This window comes from Brachyistius frenatus, unplaced genomic scaffold (assembly GCF_029030835.1).
Source record: "Brachyistius frenatus isolate BFR_SWC_R1_liver_20210118 unplaced genomic scaffold, ASM2903083v1 Contig_180, whole genome shotgun sequence".
Classification (NCBI taxonomy): Eukaryota; Metazoa; Chordata; class Actinopteri; family Embiotocidae; genus Brachyistius; species Brachyistius frenatus.
In genome coordinates, this window is record NW_027210779.1 from 361,021 (window position 1) to 382,280 (window position 21,260).

Below are 21,260 nucleotides of genomic sequence, written 5' to 3' on the forward strand. Positions count from 1 at the left end.
TCAGACCAACAGAAAGAGATTTTTACAAATGTTTTCCCAGACTTAAGTTGTCCTCTGTCTACAAGTAAATTGATTTAGTGTTTGCTAAACTTCTTTACAGTTTTTTATTCATGCTTTTTAATACAATTAAAGGCTGACAGCCCTTAAATTCCCGCCTGCTTCCTGACGATGTTCTTGTAGATATTCGAGGAGAACAATGAGGTGGAGGTCAAATATGTAACTTTTTTCTAACTTTTGCAGGAACGCCAACCTTCTTGCTATCTTTCTGATCTCATCTTTATACTCTAAAAGAAACAAAGATACAAGATCACAAGATAAATCTCTTTGTCTCTAGCAGAACTGAAGTGACCCCCCCCCCCCTTTCTCCCTAACAAGCATGATGCAGCACCAATGCATTCAACAAGCTCTTGCAGCATTCACTCTCGATTTTCTTCTGGAAATGCAAGTGTGAATGCTCGAATGCCTTCTAGTTTATGACAGAAATTGCCACGACATCATCTTTTGCGAGATAATCATTAATCACTCACTACACCGGTGGGAGGGCAGCACCTGCCAGGAGACGGGACAAAACCCCCTTCACTCAAAAATGTACAAGTAGTTATGAGTACAGAATACAAAAGTTGGCGGAAAGTTTTGCTCAAATGCACTCTGGAGCAGATTTAAAGAACTATTCAAAGACGTATGTTTAATGCTTTTGGCATGTGTCAGAGGAAAGGCCAGTTCTTATAATGATTAGTCGAAGCTAACCGCTATTAGCTGCACGCATGCGCACACGCACTCTCCTCAAACAAACGCACACAGAATAAATAAATTACCGTGCAACGATTAAATACTAAACTTTTTTTTGTATGTTTTTATATTTTCTCTCATTTTTATTTGTGCAATACTTTATTTTCTCATTCCCGGTGTATAAAGATATATAAAGTTACTTTTGTTATGAAACGTGAATTTACTGTCAACACAGGCTTTATTCGGTTTATTAAAGTGAAAAAAGGGACATTTTACCATTTTTTTCAGCTTTTACAAATTAAAAACTGTGTTTGAACGAATTGTTTCTCATTATATAATAATCTAGTCCAGGTCCGACCTGTCTGAGTACAGTAGTTTTGGATGTGGACCAGGTCTAATGTGGACAAGATGTTAAAAAAAAAATAAAAATAAGCACTGAAATGTCACTTTTTTCTGTATGGCTTTTGTCTTTTGTCTGTATGGTTCTGGCTATTAATCCCTGTATCGTTTCAAATTCAAAGCCCTGGTTTCAAATTGATGCAGTGTTTCTTAATAATATTGCCTAGAGGAAGCATGTATACTGTAAATAGCATCGGTCCTACAACAAAACCCTGTGGAACTCCGTGACTGAATTTTGTGTGCGTGGAAGAATCAATCTGATAAACATGATGTAAACCAGCCAAGTGTGTTTTCAGATGTCTGAGTTGTTAACAGCTCCACCAAACAGGGATTTCTCTAAACTTCTAAAATTGTTTCATTTTTTTTATAAAAATTTAAATGATTTGATATCTCACCAAAAACTAAAAATCAAAGAAAAAAGTCCAACCTTTGAAAACTGTTTTTTTTCTTCTTTCCTACTTACTTTAACAACATTTTACTGCTCAAACTTCAGTAGTGATAAATTCTCAGTTTTCAGTTTCAGGGATACAAAAACAATTTGACCAACACAATAAATACGTTCCATTCATTCTTTATTTTTTTTCTCGTATTAATCACTCATACTCCAGCAATTATTTTTGCAATATTTACATTTTGCTTTTCTTATCATGTGTTGATGCTCTCTCTCTCTCCCGTACCAGCACCCATGATTCCCCATCACGCTCTTCATGCACAAAGACGACGGTGCCTCAGAAGGCCGGTACCCAACGGGCGTTTGGAGTGGACATGTGCCTTCAAGTAGGAATGGGAGACGGCGACGGGAAAGGAAAGGAACATTTAAAACTGAAACGGTGAATTGCGGTTGTTCTGCTACATCGCTCACATGGCGACAGATCACACAAGTTTATTCTCTTAACAGCATCTGTGTTTTGGCAGGTCGTTGTGCAGCATTTGGGCCAAAGAGCGAGACAACGGCAACAACACAAGAGGAAGTTGTGATTTTTATACCATTTTATAGTAATCTTTTCTATTTGAGGGGTGATTCCTGTCTATAAATCTGTGACGAAACCTTCCAAGGATCACAAATGTTGGCAAAGGCTCAAAACAGTAGCAGGACAGATGATATGTCGAGAAAAAAAATGAAGCTCACATGAACATGAAAGCGTACAAGGGTTTGACTTCCTTTTAAAATTAATTACATGTCACACTCAGATAAAAGTCTACCATCGAATTCCTTTTCCAAAGAAAAGATGACGCAAAAATCAGCTTAACGTCTGTACACAGAAAAACAACAACAAAAAAAGACATCGTATTCGATAATACTGTCTTTGTAAACAAGTTGAAACAGATGAAAAAGGTCATCATTAATACAACGTAAATATAAAAAAAAAAAAAAAAAAAAAAAAAGGCAATTTACTCTAGAATAGTGTCGAGAAAAATGCTATTAAAAAGCAAAATGTGTAACTACAATTCATAGAAAAATAACATACCGTTACCGTTAAGGGAGTACCATCACCGTGACAACCAGGAGGGATGATGGGAGTCCCACGGAGTACCAAAAATAAAACCCCGAAACTGGGAGCATGTTGGTAGCATACACAGTACACAGTAGACACATACAGACACACACATACAGACAGACAGACACACACACACACACACACACACACACACACACACACACACACACACACACACACACACACACACACACACACACACACAGGTCTTGTAACATTAACAGACCCAACTCATAGACCGGGCAGCGGGTTGTCAGCCAGTGAAGGTGGAGATTAGAAGAGAACGACCTTCATCTTGTTGTTCAGTCAAACAATCTTTATATCGATTTTAAACAGTTCTCTGGTGCGAGCAGCAAATTAGATGAACGCTGAGCCGTGATTGGCCGGCGGTGGCAGCGGAAATCGAATTAAGTGAAAAACCATCAAGCGCGGCAGCCAATCAGGAGCAGGTGTGATGTGTGTTTCCTGTAGATACTCTGAAAGTTAGGGTGTTTTTTCCACATTTTCAGAGTGTTACAGAAACACATCAGTCTCTCAGGTAATGTTATTATATTTTGACGTGGCTCTGAAAACTACATTACCCATGAGCCTCGGCTTGTTTGAGTTTCATATGTGCCTGTGTAGACTCCTGCTGCAGGTCCACCCTCCTGCCATCCTCCCCAACCTTCAAACCCTCTGCCCAATCTGAGACCCCCCCCCTCCCCCGCACACTTAATTCTTTGAGCAAAATGCTTCATCAGGTTTTTGTTTTTTTGTCACAACAGCGTCCACTGACACAAGTGAGCTGTCATAAACAGCGACATACAACAAAACAATCCTGTGTACCTGCGTATCTACGGCTAACTCGTACCACAGCGGCTCAATAGTAAGACTCCAGACAGGCGCGACATGTGACTCGGGCCTCTAGTTTGGTCTTTTGTCGTCTTTTTTACACACAATCATAAAACATATAAAACTCCATCGAGTCAAAAGTAAGAGGTAAAGTATGGAATGAAGTTAAATGAGGATTATAGAAACCATGATAAAAAAAAAAAAGGTGGATAACTCTAGTAATATTTTGATTCCAGCAGCTTTGCAGGCTGAGCTGTTGTTCACGCGTATGCCCACAAGGGGGCGACGCAGCACTGCACTTGAACCGAGAGCGAGTAGGTGGTTTGAACCAAGCAGGTCACTCAGTCCTTCTTCGCTCTCCTCTTTACCGACAGCTAAAGTACCCGAAAAGTACCAGACAAGTACGTTTTACTCTACTCCTACCCTACGCTACGTCCGAACACCATCCTTCGCTCTTCCCGCTTCGTGATTCCTTCTCGCCTCGCCCTCCAGTCCCCTCCCCTGCCACTCTTCCCTCTCTTTGCCCTTCCTCTTCCAGTTTTCTACTGAACTGCTCTAACGTTGCACCAATCTTCATATATTAACGCTTTCTCTCAGTAAAGTAAACTTGTGTTTGTCCTAAATATTAGTACCGATTCACTCTCACTTGTGTTATTTAGTACCTAGCTGTTTAGTAGCTACCCAATTTTCCCTGCTGGTTCCTCCTCTTCCTCCTCCTTTCCTTTCTGAGCTGCTGCTGCTTCCTCAATCTTCCAGACTTGCACGTAACGGGCGAACCGACAGTTAACATCTGACGAAGTGGTTACCGCTGCAAAACTAAACAAATGCCCCGTCTCAGTGCTGGCAGAGAGTCTTTCTCAGTCCAGGACCCCCTCTTCTTTTTTTTCTTCCTCCTCCTCCTCTTCCTCCTCCCTTCACCGCTCTGATGTCTCCGCTGGTCGCGTTTGCCCTCTCACTTTTCCATCAGTCCGTCGTCCTCTGTGATGCCCTGAGCTCGCAGCTCTTCCAGGACGTTGTCGAGGTGTCCGGGGTCGGGGAAGCCGTGGCCCGTCAGGTTGGAGCCAAACTCCGTCTTATGATGGACCTGGAAGGGAAGAGTTGAGCGTGAGCGACGACAAAATCGGATGTTGCGTTCGTCACAAACAACCGATCCAACTACTCGGGGTCTACTGGTTACCTCGTTCCAGATGACGGTGTCGGACTCTCCCGTCGTGCTCGAAGTACCGACCGAGAAGATCAGCCTGCGGTCCCACGCTACCAGGAGCAGTCTCAGTACCTGAGGACAGGTCGATACGGGTTAAATATTCAGTGAAAAAAATATCTGTTTTGACAACGTATGTGGGTAAAAAGGTCAGCGGATTTGTTTACCTTGCGTCCTTTCTCGCTGTCAGGGAGGTAGCAGTGTCGGGGGAAGCCTCTGGCAGTGAAGGGCTTCCCTGGGTTCGGATGCTCTGGTCCCTGAACGCAGAGGATTAAGGTTAATGAGATATTCGCGCCGCATGTGAAGACTCAAAACAACACACGGCTGACTCGGGTGTTTGGAGTTACCTGAATGCCTGGCGGTATGTTGTAGATGATGCGAACGGTTTTGCAGTCCGGATGTCCCGGTAGAGAGTGCGGGATGACGTGGTACTCCATCTTCCCTGCCGGTTGGTTGCCCGTCTTCACGCCGTAGATGGTTTTACAGGTGGGACACTGAAGACTGAGAGGAGACCGATGTCTGAGCCGAGTCGATAAAAGACCGCGAGAGACCCGAAAGAAGAGGAAGAGCGTCGGCTCGGAAAACCTTACCTGCCGTCCTTGTTGCCGTTGTTGTACATGGCCACCAGACACTGGAAGTGGTACTGGTGTCCGCACTGTGCTAGTCGCCCGACCGACTCCGCCCTGGAAACAGGCCCCACCCCCGGACCCTTGTACCCGGACGGTCCCCCCAAAGGCTCCATACAGATGGTGCAGTCCTAGGAGAGACGTCGGAAATAAAAAACCTTACTCCTCTTTACTGTTTACGGTGTCATTTTAGTTCGATCTACGAGCGAGAGAGAAATCCGAGTCCTACCTCCTCTGGTGGACTTTTTACTTTCTGCAGGTACTTCTTCACCACCTCCTCCGGAGTTTTACCTGCAGACAGAAAAAGGAGGAGCGCGAAGGTGTGAATTCGTTTGTAACGTGGATGGCCACGCCGACGTCACCGGTGCGGAAGTATTTCACTCTTTACCTTTACGAGCCTGTTTCTTGGTGGTCTTCCGGCAGCAGTGGCCGAGGCCCGGCACCGGTTTGATGTCGCTCTTACTGACGGGCGGCGGGTGCAGGACGAGCTTCGGAGGCCTGGTCAGGCAGACGGGCAGAGCGGCGGCGCTCATCAGGATTCCCGTGATCCCTTGAAAACGCAGCAGAGGACGAGAGAGTTTAGAGAAGGATCCCGCTCTACCGTCGCATCGGCAGCTCTCGGGTTACGCGAGTGCGAGATCTTACCGGCCAGCGCTGGGTGGACGGGACTGGATCCGTTGAGGTTCTTCACCGGGACGGTGGGAACACTGTCGGAAGAGACGCATACAACTTTAGTCTGGAGGGGTTTGTACACGCTTCCTGGACAGCAGACTCACAAACAAATACTCACTCGGAGAACATGATGATGGTCATTTTCACCCGACACCAAACTCACACAAAGACAACGACAAAAAAACTTCCGCAAAGGAACAAAACCGGAGACAAAAATCCCAAACAATCAATTCTCAGCTCTCTGCTGCTCGTCCGTCAGATGTCCGTACGTCCTCCTCTCACGGCGCACGTCTTCGTTTGGCGGCTGCAGAGCGTATGAATGACTACGTGCCGCCTTGTGTGTGTTTATGAGAGCTAATCCACGGAGTTTCCATCTGCTTAGAGAGCTCAGGGAGACGGACGTCACACAGCCGCTCGATGGGGATTACCTGCCTCGTCACAAAGCCCATTATCGTCATCTCTGACCGTCCAAAACACACGTAGCACACGTACAGAATCAGGTCGATGGTTTTGATTGAACTGGGTAGAATTTTCTAGAATCTAGCGTATATGATGGGAGGTCAAATCAGGCTGGACTCGTGTAACGCTCTCCGATCTGGTCTATCTAGAAGAGTTTCAATACCATCAGCTGACCGAGACCAGAAGGAGAAAGAACGTATTACGCCGGTCTGGTTGCCTTCATTATGTTTCCGTCCGTCCGTCCGTCCGTCCCATTCTTGTGAACACGATATCTCAACAACGGCGTGATGGAATTTGGTCAAACTTGGCAAAAACATTCACTCAACACTAAGGATGAACTGATTGGAGTTTGGGGGTCAAAGGTCAAAGGTTAAGGTCGCTGTGACCCAAATTTGACACATTCCACATTAAACAGGAAATCTAAATATTTGCCTGGTTGGAATTTCTTCAAATTTGGAACAATTGTTCACTTGGTCTCGAGGATGAACCGATTAGAGTTTGGTGGGGAAAAGGTCAAACTTCAAGGTCAGTGTGACTTCGCGTCCCTCTCGTACGTCTGTCCCGTTCTTATAATTGCAAAAACTCAAGAACACTTTGAGGGAATTTCTGCAAACGTAGAAAAAAATATTCACTTGGTACCAATGATGAACTGGTAGGAGTTTGGTAGTCAAGGGTCAAAGGTCACTGTCACCTCACACTGACCTAAACTTGTGAATGCGATATTTCAGTAACGCCTGGAGGGAATTTCTTCACATTTATCAGAAATGTTCACTTGGACGCAAAGATGACGTGTTTAGATGTTGGAGGGCAAAGCTCAAAGTTCTCGGTCGCTGTGACCTAATATTCCTCCTCTTCCTGTGAACACAACATCTCAGGAACGCTATGAGATTATTACTTTTTTCTAATTTGACAGAAACATTCACTTTGATTCAAGATGTGTGTGAAGCATCCACGTTTTGGAATCTGTAGCTTTTTTTGCAGCAACATCCACATTTGAAGATTCGCCTGCTGTCACGGCTACAACTTTGTGTTCTGTCAGAATCAGATTTATCGGACAAATTCCTCCAAAATCTTCACTACATATATTATATCAGTTATATATTATATATATAAACTACAACTAGAGTAGTTGGAGGAGGAAAATAACCTGCGATTTTAGTTTTCCCCTGAAGCAGAATGACATACGGCTGCAGGAAGGCCGTCCTCCGGAGCTGGCACAGGTCTGATATGTGAGACTGGGGGACGGTAAAGTACTCCACCTGACAGCTGCGTGCAGGAACACAGCCGTTGAGTGGGGGTCAGCGGTAGGTTAGTCCATTATAGACTACACTTATAGACCTGGAGGCTACACACACACACACACACACACATTGTGGGCAGAGTGTGTGTGTGGCGCTGCAGTTTTAAGGCAGAGGATTGTCTTTTGTCTTCCAGCAGTAAAAAGTTTGAATAATGTGTCTGTTCTTTTATTGACTCAAATCAGCGAGGAGCCCAAATATGGTTCATCTAAGCAGCAATAAAAACCTGTGATTCTAACTAAAAAGGCAACTCCTTCGAGCCGGATTTGAACCAGCGACCTAAGGATGACAGCATACACCACTACAGTCCTCCGCTCTACCAACTGAGCTATCGAAGGGGGTGGCAGGACAACCATTATCCTCCAAACACAAGCAGTGTGCCGGAGGGGGGACGGGGGGGGGGGGGGCAAGAGTGCACCCATGATCTGTTGTTTCCTGTTGTCGGTTTAGCTTTAACAAGCTTTCAGTCAGCCCACTAAGCTGCTTTCACTTCTCCCCTCACACTCAGCGACGCATGACAACGTGCCAGTGACTGACTCAGCGGTATCTGTGCACAGCTGTGTGGACGAGGGAGAGTATGAAGGTATGAAGGGATGGAGTGTGAAGTTAAGTGTAATTTAACACGTTTTTAGAGCTACATGAGAAAAACAGAAAGTGGGAGTGGAGCTGAAGTGCTATCATATCACAGGGCAGAGACAAAGGTTGGTGTTATAAATAACATTAGATAAAGTACTGTTATAATAAAGTTAAAATAAAGTACTGTTACAATAATGTTTGGAAAAAAATAGTTATCAAGGTTTAAATAAACTACTGTTATAATACAGTTCAATAAAGTAGTTAGGATAAAGTTTAATGTACCGCTGTTATAATAAAGTTGAATAAAGTACATTTATAATAAAGGTAAATAAAGTAGTTGTAATAAAGGTAAAAAAAAATAAAATAAAATAAAAAAAGCACTGTTATTATAAAGTTAAATAAATGTTCCTATTACTGTTCGTGAACTGCGACCGCCCACGCTCCACGCAGCGCTCCCAGAGGCTAACGGCGTAATTACAGTTCAGTCTATTAAAATATAACGTTAGATTATTTCTAGTATAAAATTTGGTGTAGAGAATTCAGGAAATTTCGAAAACACGAAGCCACAAAGTACTTAAACAAACAGACACTACAAACCCTGGAGACGGACAGTGACGGTGCCACCATCCAAACCCAAACCCAAACCGAACCCGCCACGGGTTTTAAAGCCCAACCCCGGGGACGCGTATCGACAGTAGGTGTAACCACATTTAAAAGGGCTTTACTATCACGTCTGAGTCAAATCAAATTTCCATCCAACGCTGATCAGATCAGCTTCGCCCCGTAAACACGAGCGCTCTGCTGTCGCACGCAGCCAAATGAGTTTAAGATCTTAAACTTGTCAACAAGATTTGTGACAACAACAGGGTGACATACTGCTTGTTAGAAAATAGCCTCTCGGGCTGATGACGGATGGGAAACACCCGTATTAGTGTGACGACGAAGACCGACCGCACGCACACATACACACACACACACACACACACACACACACACGCTAATCCCTAGCTGCCCGTCACCGGATCTATTCTTGTTGAAGAGGCTGCTGTGTTTGCAAGACAGGCTTTTGCAGTGTGAGGTTGGGAAGAGAGAGGGGAGTGTTGAGTCAAGTCTGATCCTGGATGAGCCTCACGTAGCTCCTATTAACACACTTTCCGACTGCCCCACTGATGTGCCGATGACGCACACACACACACACACACACACACACACACACACACACACACACACACACACACACACACACACACACACACACACACACACACACACACACACACACACACACACAAACACAAGCTCGCCTTCCTTTTTCTGGCTCCTCCGGTAACGCACCTGAAAGTGTGTTAGATATCGCTTTTGATTTCTGGAGGAAATCTTTGTACTCGCCGATGTTCGTGTTTGCAGTGTTAGTATGCCGACGACGTACGAGGGCGGCACGATAGATTCAGAGAGCGTTTACTGTTGAACAGGAGGAAGCAATTAACCTAGTAAGTATTTAAAGTTACGTCTCGTAATAGAAGAGACACCCCCCCCCCAAAAAAAAACATTGTACAAAAGAAATCGAAGCTCTGATGAAAACATCTTTGCCCCAACCTTTTTTTTGCTAATTCCTGCAATTTTACCGCAAAAAACAAAAACAAAAAAACCCTCACTTCAAATTGAAAAAATGACGTTGCGTTTTTTTTTTTTTTGTCAAAAGCCGCTAGAAGGAATCACTGATTTTTTTTTTTTTTTTTTTTTTTAATTTTATTGCAACAATCACAAAACAAACCCGCAAAAGGAAACACAAAAGACCTCCATCCCTGCCCCGAGGAGGCTGGGGGGACGGGGAAGGGGGAGGGGGAAGGGGAGGTGCTGCTGAATGGGACTCCAGTCTCTTGACCCCGTGCGACCTCAACCCCGGGCCCCCCCTTCACCCCCCACCCTCCGCCCGCTTCCCACCAGATCGCAGCTTTGTTCCACACGTCGCCTCCATCCCTCCGAGCCTCTGCTCCTCCTGCTCCCCCCCCTCCCTACCCCCCGCTCGCCCCCCCCGGGCCCAGATGGACATCAGCTGGATTGATTTAGACACCGGACAATAAACACACTCCCACACATTCCCACCACACACACACACACACACACACACACACACACACTCTTACTGTTTCTCACACACGAGCAGATTTCCTCCGCTTCAGGAAAAACCATAACGTGACGTGACAGAAAGCGCCGGCCGAGTTTGGCTCTTTTTAGAAAAATCCCGACTGCATATTAAATGCGATGCCGGTAGAAGGACGGGCATCTGTTGAATAAATGATGGGATAGAAATAGATCAGGACAGCGGAGGTTCAGAAATACTTTTTCATGCATCCTGGGGAGCCGGTCTGAAGAGTTACAGCTCATCTTACGTCTCATTAACTTTATGCTTTCTCTCTCCCTTAGGTGTTGCTTATTGTCTTGTTGGCTCTCCATTCAGTTCCCTCCAGCAGCAGTCAGACACCAGATGACGCCTGTTCGAGTCTCCTCCAGGTTTTCAATGTACGTTTTTTTATTTTTTTATTTTTAATCTAACTTACCCCCTGCTGTCTTTAAAAACAAACTATTTCAAATACCTCAACTAGGATTTCCCCATAAAGTTTTCTTCAGTTTACTAATTAATGCAAAACTCATTAAAGTTCCTCAGTAGAAGCTCTGTGGGAGGTTTTACTGCACAAGAGAGAGCGAGTCTTTCCAAACAAAACTTTTACTTTGTCAACCAAACAAACCCCCTTGTTTACAGACAACGAGGGTCTTTAAAGTTCCCATCTCATCATCACAACAAACAGGGAGCCGGCTGACCAGGAAGCGACGGGGAGGGGGGTGGTGTTATGGGTCTTATCATGAGAATTAAGACTATCCTTTCTTTGTTATGTTTTAACGCTTTTTAAAGCATTTGAAGCTCTTTTGTTGACAGCAGATGCAGCCCTTGTTTTCTATATTATTATTATGAAGTTTTTTTTTTTTTTAACTTTGAGACCCATAGTTCTTTAAATATAAAAAAAATGTAAAAAAGAAAAAAAAAATCAGTACTTGTTTCTGTAAAGTGCAGTATGCTAAATATCGTAGTTAGTGATCACATAAGGGTCCTTCTTTATTACGTAGTTGTAAAGTACAACTTTTTTTTCCTTGACTTGCAATTTAACCGCCAGAAGAATAATAAAAAAAAAATGATGTGCTGCAAATCAAAATAACACTCTATGTGGACATTATTGGTGGTTAATGATGTATTAACAAATATGGGATATGGAAGTTGAATTTTTAGGTATATTCGCCTGTAGAATTCATTTTCATGCATACAGTCAAAGTGAGTCAATGAAATACTAGGACACTACCCAGTAGAGACAGTTGTCCATGCTTTCCCTCTGTGGTTACAGCGCCCCCTGTGGGCCGGGGCGTGCTTCAAACTGCCACCAAACAGGTGCGGACAAACACGCCACTGCCGCCGCTCCCCCACTTCTTATCTCAAGTCTGGATTTCTTCTGCTTCTCGCTCACACCCCCGCCTTCCTGCTTAATTTACTCTTCCTCAGTATGCTGTCCTTGCAACCCCCCACCTCCCCCCCACCTCCCCACACACCACCCATTCAGTCCCTTTGTCTCCTTTCCCATAATCCCCCACTGGAGAGAGAGAGTACACATTCTTCACAGCATCTCCTGTTAGGATCGTCAATATTTACTTTTACTGTGTGCAAGAGAGAGAGAGAGAGGAGGACAATGTGTGTGTGTGTGTGTGTGTGTGTGTGTGTGTGTGTGTGTGTGTGTGTGTGTGTGTGTGTGTGTGTGTGTGTGTGTGTGTGTGTGTGTGTGTGTGTGTGTGTGTGTGTGTGTGTGTGTGTGTGTGTGTGTGTGTGTGTGTCAGCTCCCTCGCTCTTTCTCTCTGGTAATCAATCTTTGACAGTTTGCTGACTCGATTCTTTGTCTTGTTCTCTCCCCCACCTCTTCCCCTCGGTCTCAAGCACTGTCTGAGTTGGAGACTGCCTACACACACACACACACACACACCATATATATATTTATTTATATATATCCCCCTCCCTGCATCAGGATTGTGCTTGTCTGTGGGTGGCAAGCTACAGTGCTGACTGGGACACAACCATTGTCTCCGTCTCCCCCACCCCCAAAAAATATTCACATTATGAATATGCTGCTCCATCAGCGCATCCTCCGACATGACAGGGTGTTTCCACAACATCACCCCCCCTCCCATCCCCCACCCACCACAAAAGTCCATGCTTTGATAGCAGGCTTGGAGGTAAGGCATCTTTATAAACTGGTTTGAAATAAAGCTACAAAAACTCCACATCCTGCAGAGTAAAAATCAAGAAAAACAAACTGTACATATAGGAGAAAAAGGGAGGAAAGAATATAAAGAGGGCTGAGAAGAGAGAGAGAAAGAGAGAGAGAGAGAGGGGGAGGGATGGAGGGGGGGAGGAGAGGAGCCCAGAAAGAAGTGGAAAAAAAACTAGCAGAGGCTCGGCATTGTGCTGCTAATGCGGCCCAGGCTCTGGTAATCCAACAAAGGTTACTGTGGAGACCAACAATGAGGCTCTGAGGGGCCCAGACTGCTGAGACGTGACGGGAGAGGAGGGTGGTGGTGGGGAGGGGGGGGGGGGGGGCACTACCAGAAAAAAATCTACATCTACAAAAACCATCTGACCTCATCTGAAACAATCCCACTTGTTGATGATGAACTGAAACTGAGAAACTCACATCACTTCTTGAGAAGTGCAGACGAGAAAATGGAAACACACACCTGCTTGTTTCAACAAACAAAAAAGAAAAAGGACGTTTTTTTTTATGAAATGTCTTTAGTCACCGATGCATGACATCATGGAAAAGTTGCAAAATGTTACAAAATGATCGAGAAGAATTTTGAAGAAGTTGAGTTGTGACTGGAAGTTCATTGAAACCAACTGCGGTGAATGAATGAGTAAAAAAAAACAACAAAAAAAAAAAAACACTTTGAAGCCTAAAAACAACTGCAAGTGCAGCTAGCCAGCCTTCTCTGGGTTAAAGTGAACAGTTGGCAGCGCTCAAAGTCACGCTAGCAGTTCCTCTGAGGCACGGCAGAGCTTTGAGCTCAAATGCTGGTAACAGTCTCAGGTATGTTTTTGTTTTTTTGACTGCGTGCACGCAGCGGCCGAAGGGAACCTCATCAGGTCTGCAGGTATCTGGAGGCAAACTGAAATTTCCTAAGAAGGGAAAAACGAACGTTTTGTTTTCAGTTTTGAATGTCAATGCGTTCAGAAACTGTCCTACGCGCCACACACGGGTTAAAAACCTCATGGTGACATTTAAAACACCAATAATAACACAAGGAAACACACTGATGGAGGCAACGAGGTGGACCAGAGACCAGCGAGTGCAAGATGTCTTCATTCACATTTTAACTTGCGTTATTGCAAGACAGCAGGTGGGGGAGAAAAACGCAACAGGCGATAAGCTGGTAACAGATTTAATTGGAAAGTTTTGGCTCAGATAAACAACAAGATGAAGATAAAGGAGACATGGCAGGAAAGGAGAGGAGATTAAAAGGCTAAAAGAGTGGCGGGGCAGTTTCACTCGAATGAAACCAAATCTGGTGTATTTTGGACATGCCAAGACAACGTCATCACTTTCACAGAGCATCGGTCAACTCCGCTGTCTTCTGCAGCGGTGTCCGTCAACATGTGTTTTTAACACGCGTCTCTGACCACACGTGTTTAAACCAACCACGTGTCGTCACGCCGTCTCGCCATCAGACCAGAAGACCTCGAGTTACACCGACTACTTGGCCTGAGAAGTGAACTTCGACAGCAGCTTGACGAGTCGGCGTCAACACGCCTAATTGGATTTTGTTTGCAGTAAACTGCTGGCAGTGAAGTCGGACAGACGGGCGAGAGAGAAAAGACATGAGAATAACTTTACAGTGTTGTTCAGGCGTCTCGCTGTGTTCGTGAAATACTCAGCAGGGCTTGCAGGGTTGCATGTTTTTTGTTTTTTCTAATTCGTCCACCTCCTGCATTTTAAGTTAATTTTAGACCTCTCTCTGCTCAGCCTATTTTCACCATCGATGAAGCTGTATGCATAACAGCTTTAGAGAGAGGGAAGCACTGAAGCAACGTTTGCGTGTATACACCTTTAAGACAAGAGAGTGGCACTTTTGTGTATATACCTTTTGTTATTTAAAGTCACCATTGGTCTTCCAAATGCAGTGACTTCTTGTATCCATTTCAAATTAAAAGCCGTCATTTCAAATTAAAAGTCCTTCAGCGTTTCCCACATGGTCCAGCCATATATTAGGTTTTAATTAGGGCCCGAGCACTGAATTGTTATCCAAGCGATTAATGATTCTCCGTAAACAACTGCATTTTTGGCAGCTTTATCATACTCAAAAACGAGTAAAATTAAAGTTGGTACACCCGTCTCTCCCGGCGAAAAATTTTGTATTTTAGTGGAGTCGCGAGTGGGCGTGGCCAAATGGCTCGCTAGCGCCCCCTAAAGAGATGCCCCGGCGGCTACGTTTACCTACATGCACGAAATTCGGTGGACATGTGCATCACACCGCGATGTACAAAAAAGCTACATTGCACCATTATGTCAACTGAACAGGAAGTCTGCCATTTTGAATGTAGTCGCCATTTTTGGCGATTCACACATGTTGTACTTTAACAAACTCCTCCTTCAGATTTTGTTGGCCCGACTTGAAATTTAGTCTGTGCCCTCATAACATGTTTGGAATTAAAAGTTATCATAAGAATTTGTTTTCGTCGGTCGGTGTGCCCGTGGCGTGGCGGCTAAAAAGTGACCCAAAAGTCATGCCATAGCATGTCATCCAAAATGTGATACAAGTCATACTATAGCACGTTGTCCAAAAAGTGAACCAAAAATGATTTTTAGGTAACTTTTTGCTGTAGTATGACTCTTTTTTTTTTCTTCATAATTTGGATGACATGCTATAGTATGATTTTTTTTTTTTAAAGTCATAACAAAGGGGGCAATTGAACCCCCAACCTTCTTACTGAGAGGCAGCAGTGCTAACCAATGCCTCACCAACCTCCCTGAGAGATAGTCAGCATTATAACTCCACCGTCCACAAATATTCATTCAAATGTAACTAAAATTACCACAGACATTCTTTGGACAGTAAATATACGTGTTTTCAAGGGGTTCTGCAGTGATATTAAATATCTTCCTGTAATATGTAGTGTATGTAAAACTTTTTCAATTTCTCCAAACGTTTCAACTTCACCAAAAGTTGAATCACCATCAACAGGCCAAGGTGGAATTTGAACCATTAATAGCAACCTTGGTGAAGTAGAATCTTTTACCTGTTGAGTTAACCAGACTGTCGGTTACCTAAAGTATGGTGTTAACCCTAATCCTAACCCTAAGGCTCTGAGTGAACTCCGTGAAACACTTTCTCCTGCCAAGACACTTTAACTGGCGCCAAAGATAGTCCAGCGATTTACGACGCTGACCCCCAGCTGAAACAACCTCATGAAGACACGGGTTCGAGCCCCGCTCAGGTGTCACACATGGTTCATGGTTTACGAGTCCCCTTAATAAGCCAACATGGTTCACAGAGAGCAAGACCTCCTACGGGTTTGTACGTGCAGTCATACCCAAACCAAAGGTCAACAACAATACAAAACGCCAAAAAAAAAAAGTCCAAAAGAGCCTATTTTTTTCATTGTGCACTGGTTAGAGTCAGTGATAAGTGACATGTCAGTTCAGAAAAAGGTCATCCAAAATATAACAAAAAACTCATACTGTCATCTGAAATATATATAAAAAAAAATCATTCGTGGCTATTTTTTCTTTTAAGAACAAGGAACGAGATCGAGAATTTTTTTTAAACTGCAAGCGGGAATATGCGGACCATGGCGTGCAGTGTGCGAGGGCCCGCATATCACTGCTTGCAGTTTTAATCTAGTCTTGTTCTTACAGCGCAACAATTAAAAATATTTTCTTTCATTTTCTTTAGTTTATTGATTTTTTTCCCCCCTACATGTAAATGAACATAAGGGGAAATCATTTCCCCAGCCAAAGGTTTAAGCCCTCAAACTGCTTTTTTTCCTCAATTTTGATGTTCTAGGTGGCTGTTTTCAACAATGTTTTATGTGTTATTGGTTTATTTAGAGGGCATCTCAGGTCATAAAGTAAACGTAGATATGTATATATATATTTATATATAAGTATATAAATAAGTGTTTCAGTTTCTAAGGTGACAGGATTTGCTGCCTGCCGACACAGGTAGATAACATTTGTCTCAGTATTTAAAATTCTTCTTCGCTTTCTTCTGCCTATTAAACCTGCCTGTCACCTTCAGGGGGAATTAATTTGCAAACATCACTTTCACATCTGTTGAGTGCATTTTGCACGCACCCAAGATTCTATTTTTTTTTTAATCCAAACAGATTTCAAGATAGAATTGAACCACAACAAACAGAGCAGAAATCTGCAACAGTGGATGTACACGAATCTGAAGAATCACACCTCTGAAATGAATCACTTGGAAGTCCGACATGACTCATTGCAACACCACAACAGGGAGTATGTAGTGTATCGTGGACATATTTTGCATCTCTTGCCCAGGCATGTGTACGTTTAAGAGTGTTTTTTATTTTTTTTGCGTGCTTAAACATGCATGTGCAAATGTCAACCCCGAGAGCATTTCTGTGCAGATTTAATAACTGTCTGTGATTGCAACGGGACAGCACGACGTGGGGAAAACATCCAGTATAAGATACGCTTCTGATACTGCAACGACCGCATGAGATCCGGCATTTTTTTTTTTTTTTTTTTTTTTTTTCAGTTTTAAGCGCCTCAAATTTGACACGTAAATATCACTTCCGATGTGTGCAGTCAATCCAAGATGTTTTTCCACACACCACATAAATAAAACCAGGCCTTTAACGAAGCTTTCAGTGTGTGTGTGTGTGTGTGTGTGTGGGTGTGTCGTCGACTCACCCTGATGCTATGAGCGCTCTGGACTGAGCCATGGCGATCCTCTGTAACGCCGGTCTGCTCAGCCCAGCTAAGCTCGATCGCTGCGGTAACGGGGCGTGGCACATCGTTGACGCGGACGACGGCGTGCGCTGCGGCTTCATCACCATCGACGACGGGGATGGCACGGGAGACGGCGGCGTGGTCACGTTGTTGGAGGGCGTAACTAATGTGGCGGTTGGCACCGAGTCGCTGGCTGAGGATGAGGCGTGCTTGGCGGGAACGGACGGAGGGTTGAGACTCGGGTTGGACGTGGGAGGCTGAGGCGGCGGGAGGGACGGCGGGGGGGGCCTGTTGGAAGACACGGAGATGCCCATGGAGGAGGTGCCGGTGGTGAGGGCGGCCAGCGACTGGGCGAAGAGCTGGGCGTTCCTCCTCGGCGACGCGATGTTTCTGGAGATGGCGAGGCCGTGCGGCAGCGTCTGGTAGTAGTTGGAGTTGGAGTTGGAGTTCTGCTGCTGTCCTCGTCCCAGAGTGGCCGATTTAGACGGACTCAGGGGTTTGAGGGCGCCGGGCACTGAGTTCTTGGCCCGCTGCATGGTTAATGAGCGTCTACCCAGAGTCTGTATCCCTGCGCCTCCTCCGAGCCCTGTTCCTCCCGTGTTGGCCTTCACACTGAGGACCAGCATGCATTGCTGGCAGGAACAAGGCTGGCCCAGTCCAGTAGCCGGTAAGCCTCCGTTGGGGTAGACGGAGTTTCCAATCCCCATGCTGGCCCCTGACACCCCGACGCCCAGCAAGGCTCCTGTTAGCCCTCCACTTCCTCCTCCTTTGGGTACAGGAAGAGGACCGGACACTAATGGATAGGCCAGGTCGGCTCGCCTCTGGATCCTCCGACACCTCTGGCTCTGCCTGTTCACCTGCAGGACGACAAAAAAAGAAAAGTAAAGTGTTCAGAGTTCAGCGTTACAGAAGAGGTTTCGGGTTTAGTTACCGACGTCGGTGCAAAGAGCTGAAACCAACCTGCGTCATGTTCTGATAGTCAATGAGGTAGCAGAAGCCGAGCGGTGTCAGGTCGAGGCAGGGCTGCTGGCGGTTGTGGGCGCTCTCGATGGCGATGGCTACCTCCATGTCGTACGACGTCCACGTGCCCGCGTCGTTCTCCCACTCCCACTGCCAGCCCTGACCTGGACCCGAGGCCGGGTCGTAAAAACTCCTCCGCACCGGACGGATGGTTCCTGAAAGACGAAGAGACGGAAACGTTCAGCAGCTTCGTCCAGTGTCTTTTTTTCGTTAAAAGAGACATTCCAAGTATTTCGGTGGATTTGCTCAATACAAAAATTTCGCGGATGTTTAACAGCAACAATATCACACTAAATAAAAAGATGCCAGTAAAACCTTTAAAATCTCGTTCTGGGTCATGAAAACAAAGTTCCAATGAATAACACATCATTCCTCTTGCCAATAAACAGTAAAACATGCCTAAACATTTATAATCAGTGCCCGTTTTATTTGAGCAAATTTTAATATACATTCCACTTATATGTAAAAGCTCTAAATCAAACATGGGGAAAAAAATATAGTTTGAGGACCAGAACCGGCGTACGACATCCTCAAAGGAAAAAAAAAAAAAATCACCGCTAACAATCATAAGAGGCAGCTTTATGTATCTTAAGGCTGTGGTTGCTGTTCGACTCGATTCCAACAGGGGGCGCACTGATGGAGGCGCAGCTAATTTGCATCAAGGCAACAAGCAGCAACACTTGGTACTTCAGTTTTAGCCGGGCAGAATTTGTAGCCTCTTGAAAGATGACTGAGGCCATTGATGGCACATTATTTTGATCCTACAGACACAGCTGTTCCTCAGATAAATCGATCGTCTATTTAAATCCAAAACGACGCCGTTTTGATTTGGACCTCAGAGTCAGCGGATCGACACACGCAGCTGGACGAAGTGTTTTCTAAAGGAAAGTTCTTGTTTTGTGAAACAAAGGCATTCTGGGCTGGTAAGTAGTCTTGTTTCAAAGACATCTGTTTTAACTTTAATTTGTCCAATGCTCACTTTATCTAAGTCTGAAGGGCCCTCCCCCGGGTCTACATGGATCAAGACGTAACTGTCAACCTGCAGGATAAACATCTGGAGTATCTCTTCGCTGTTGTAACCAGAGCATGTCGCAACCGGCAACACTGCATAACACAGAGTATGTTCAGTGATTGCTGATTGAATTTCCTGTAAATAGGCAGCCAGAAAGACCAAAGAGCCTGAAAGAGCCTGAAAAGGCTGGATTTTCATTGAAAACGCTCAGATAAGAAGATGGACGTATCCTCCAAAAACAGCGTTACGAAGAGATCCTGCAGGGTGGCGAGCTGCACGATTTAAAGAGCACACACTCACAATCCTCTATTCTCACCTGCAGTCCGACACTACAGTGGCAAACACGCTGCTAATGATGTGAGCACCAGTGAATAAATCATTGAAAATGCGAATAAATGACCAGGACAATGTGTCTCTGTCTCCCAGAGGGGGCAGAGGAGGGTCCCCGAAACCAACCAACCAGAAACTACCTCTGTCTCCAGGGGGAATGGGCTATTCAGCCAGTGCCAGGACAAGCAGAGGAAGGCATATGTGTGTGTGTGTGTGTGTGTGTGTGTGTGTGTGTGTGTGTGTGTGTGTGTGTGTGTGTGTGTGTGTGTGTGTGTGTGTGTGTGTGTGTGTGTGTGTGTGTGTGTGTGACTATTACAAAAGAGGTGATGTTGGCATGAGTGGCAAGACTGCACAGACATCAAAAGAAAGGGGTTGAATAAAGTGAGACGGCGACAGAGCGAGTGAATAATCAAACTGAGACATCAGCCGCTGTTTAGTGTCGACAGTTCATTCGCTTCATTTACTGTTTAAGATATTTCTACAGGAGTTGTTTGCAGCCTTTGGATCCGTCATAAACTAGTTTTACAGGTTCTTTGTTCCAACCGTAGACTATGTAAAAGTGAACGTAGCTTTCATGTCCGGTTGAAAAATGACACCGAAGCGCCTTAAGCTGCAGTACCACCAAGTGCCACTAGAGGTCGGCTCCAAAAAGCCTCCGGCTCCGTCGACTCCCATTCAACTTCTCTCATAAAAATTCTCAGTCAATTCATTTTCTCCACGAGTTATCTCGGTGTTGTCAGCTAAAGTCGCTCCTTCTTATTAGTTTTCTGGAGGTCCATCTGAAAATAATCCCGTCATCAATTAGAAAAATAAGCCTAAAAAAAAGCCGTCTTCTTGGGGGCGTGTCTGTTTGATTGACAAGCCTGTGGAGCAGTCAAGGTTACGGCTATCGGTGGGTGGGACATAGTATCGCATGTCCCTCCCACCCAGCTCGTCCAAATAAGGTCACTTCTGGTTCCAAACAGCTCCGAACTAACAAGATGGCGCCGAAAGAAATCCGAACTCGAGGCTTCATAACGGCCGTTCACAAACCAACGGGTGGCGTCGCGGTCGGTTGCCGCTCGCTTCCAACATATTAATAGGCAACACCTATAAATGTAATAATTATGTCATAATCATAAAGATTTCACGTTTGTCTACCGTATATTGTGAAAACGGTTGTGACAAACGTCTCATCCACAAAAAAAAGGAAGTAACGGCAGATGATCTGAATTAACAATCTTTCAGACCACATAGCTTTAACTTCTTTCTGTTGCGCAAGAGAGCTCAAATGCAATCGAAAAGAAAAAAAAAAAATGGAACAATGTGCGGCGTGTTGCTATTCACACTATAAATGTTCAAATGTTGTTCACACCTCCAGCGAGACGTCAACCCATGGCTGTACTTTAATATACGGGGATGCTTTAAAATGTGTGTGAGACGAGGATAAACACAGTGTTTGTGAAACACACACACACACACACACACACACACACACACACACACACACACACACACACACACACACACACACACACACACACACACACACACACCCCTTCCTCCTCCTCCGGTCTCACTCTCTGTTGGACGAAGCGAGCACAGCGGGCGGCAC

The 21,260-nt window shown here is 44.9% G+C and overlaps 2 protein-coding genes and 1 non-coding gene across 4 annotated transcripts in view; all 3 read right to left on the minus strand.

Annotated features, from left to right (window-relative positions):
- LOC138632312 (high affinity choline transporter 1-like) overlaps positions 1 to 21,260 on the minus strand; it is a 243,151-nt gene that overhangs the window by 44,257 nt on the left and 177,634 nt on the right. The gene's annotated exons all lie outside the window — the stretch shown is intronic.
- LOC138632324 (E3 ubiquitin-protein ligase DTX4-like) overlaps positions 1,684 to 21,260 on the minus strand; it is a 33,048-nt gene continuing 13,471 nt past the window's right edge. For both annotated transcript variants that reach the window (XM_069717822.1, XM_069717823.1), the window contains 10 exons: positions 18,265 to 18,479; positions 17,266 to 18,161; positions 5,931 to 5,992; positions 5,674 to 5,835; positions 5,515 to 5,576; positions 5,250 to 5,416; positions 5,007 to 5,160; positions 4,827 to 4,916; positions 4,636 to 4,734; positions 1,684 to 4,542 (listed from right to left, as the gene is read on the minus strand). In XM_069717822.1, the coding sequence (XP_069573923.1) occupies positions 4,411 to 4,542; positions 4,636 to 4,734; positions 4,827 to 4,916; positions 5,007 to 5,160; positions 5,250 to 5,416; positions 5,515 to 5,576; positions 5,674 to 5,835; positions 5,931 to 5,992; positions 17,266 to 18,161; positions 18,265 to 18,479 (2,039 nt within the window). In that variant the 3' untranslated portion in view covers positions 1,684 to 4,410. The remainder of the gene's footprint in view (positions 4,543 to 4,635; positions 4,735 to 4,826; positions 4,917 to 5,006; positions 5,161 to 5,249; positions 5,417 to 5,514; positions 5,577 to 5,673; positions 5,836 to 5,930; positions 5,993 to 17,265; positions 18,162 to 18,264; positions 18,480 to 21,260) is intronic.
- On the minus strand, positions 7,966 to 8,052 carry trnay-gua (transfer RNA tyrosine (anticodon GUA)). The gene is given in 2 exon segments: positions 7,966 to 8,001; positions 8,016 to 8,052. It is a non-coding gene; the product is annotated as a tRNA-Tyr (tRNA).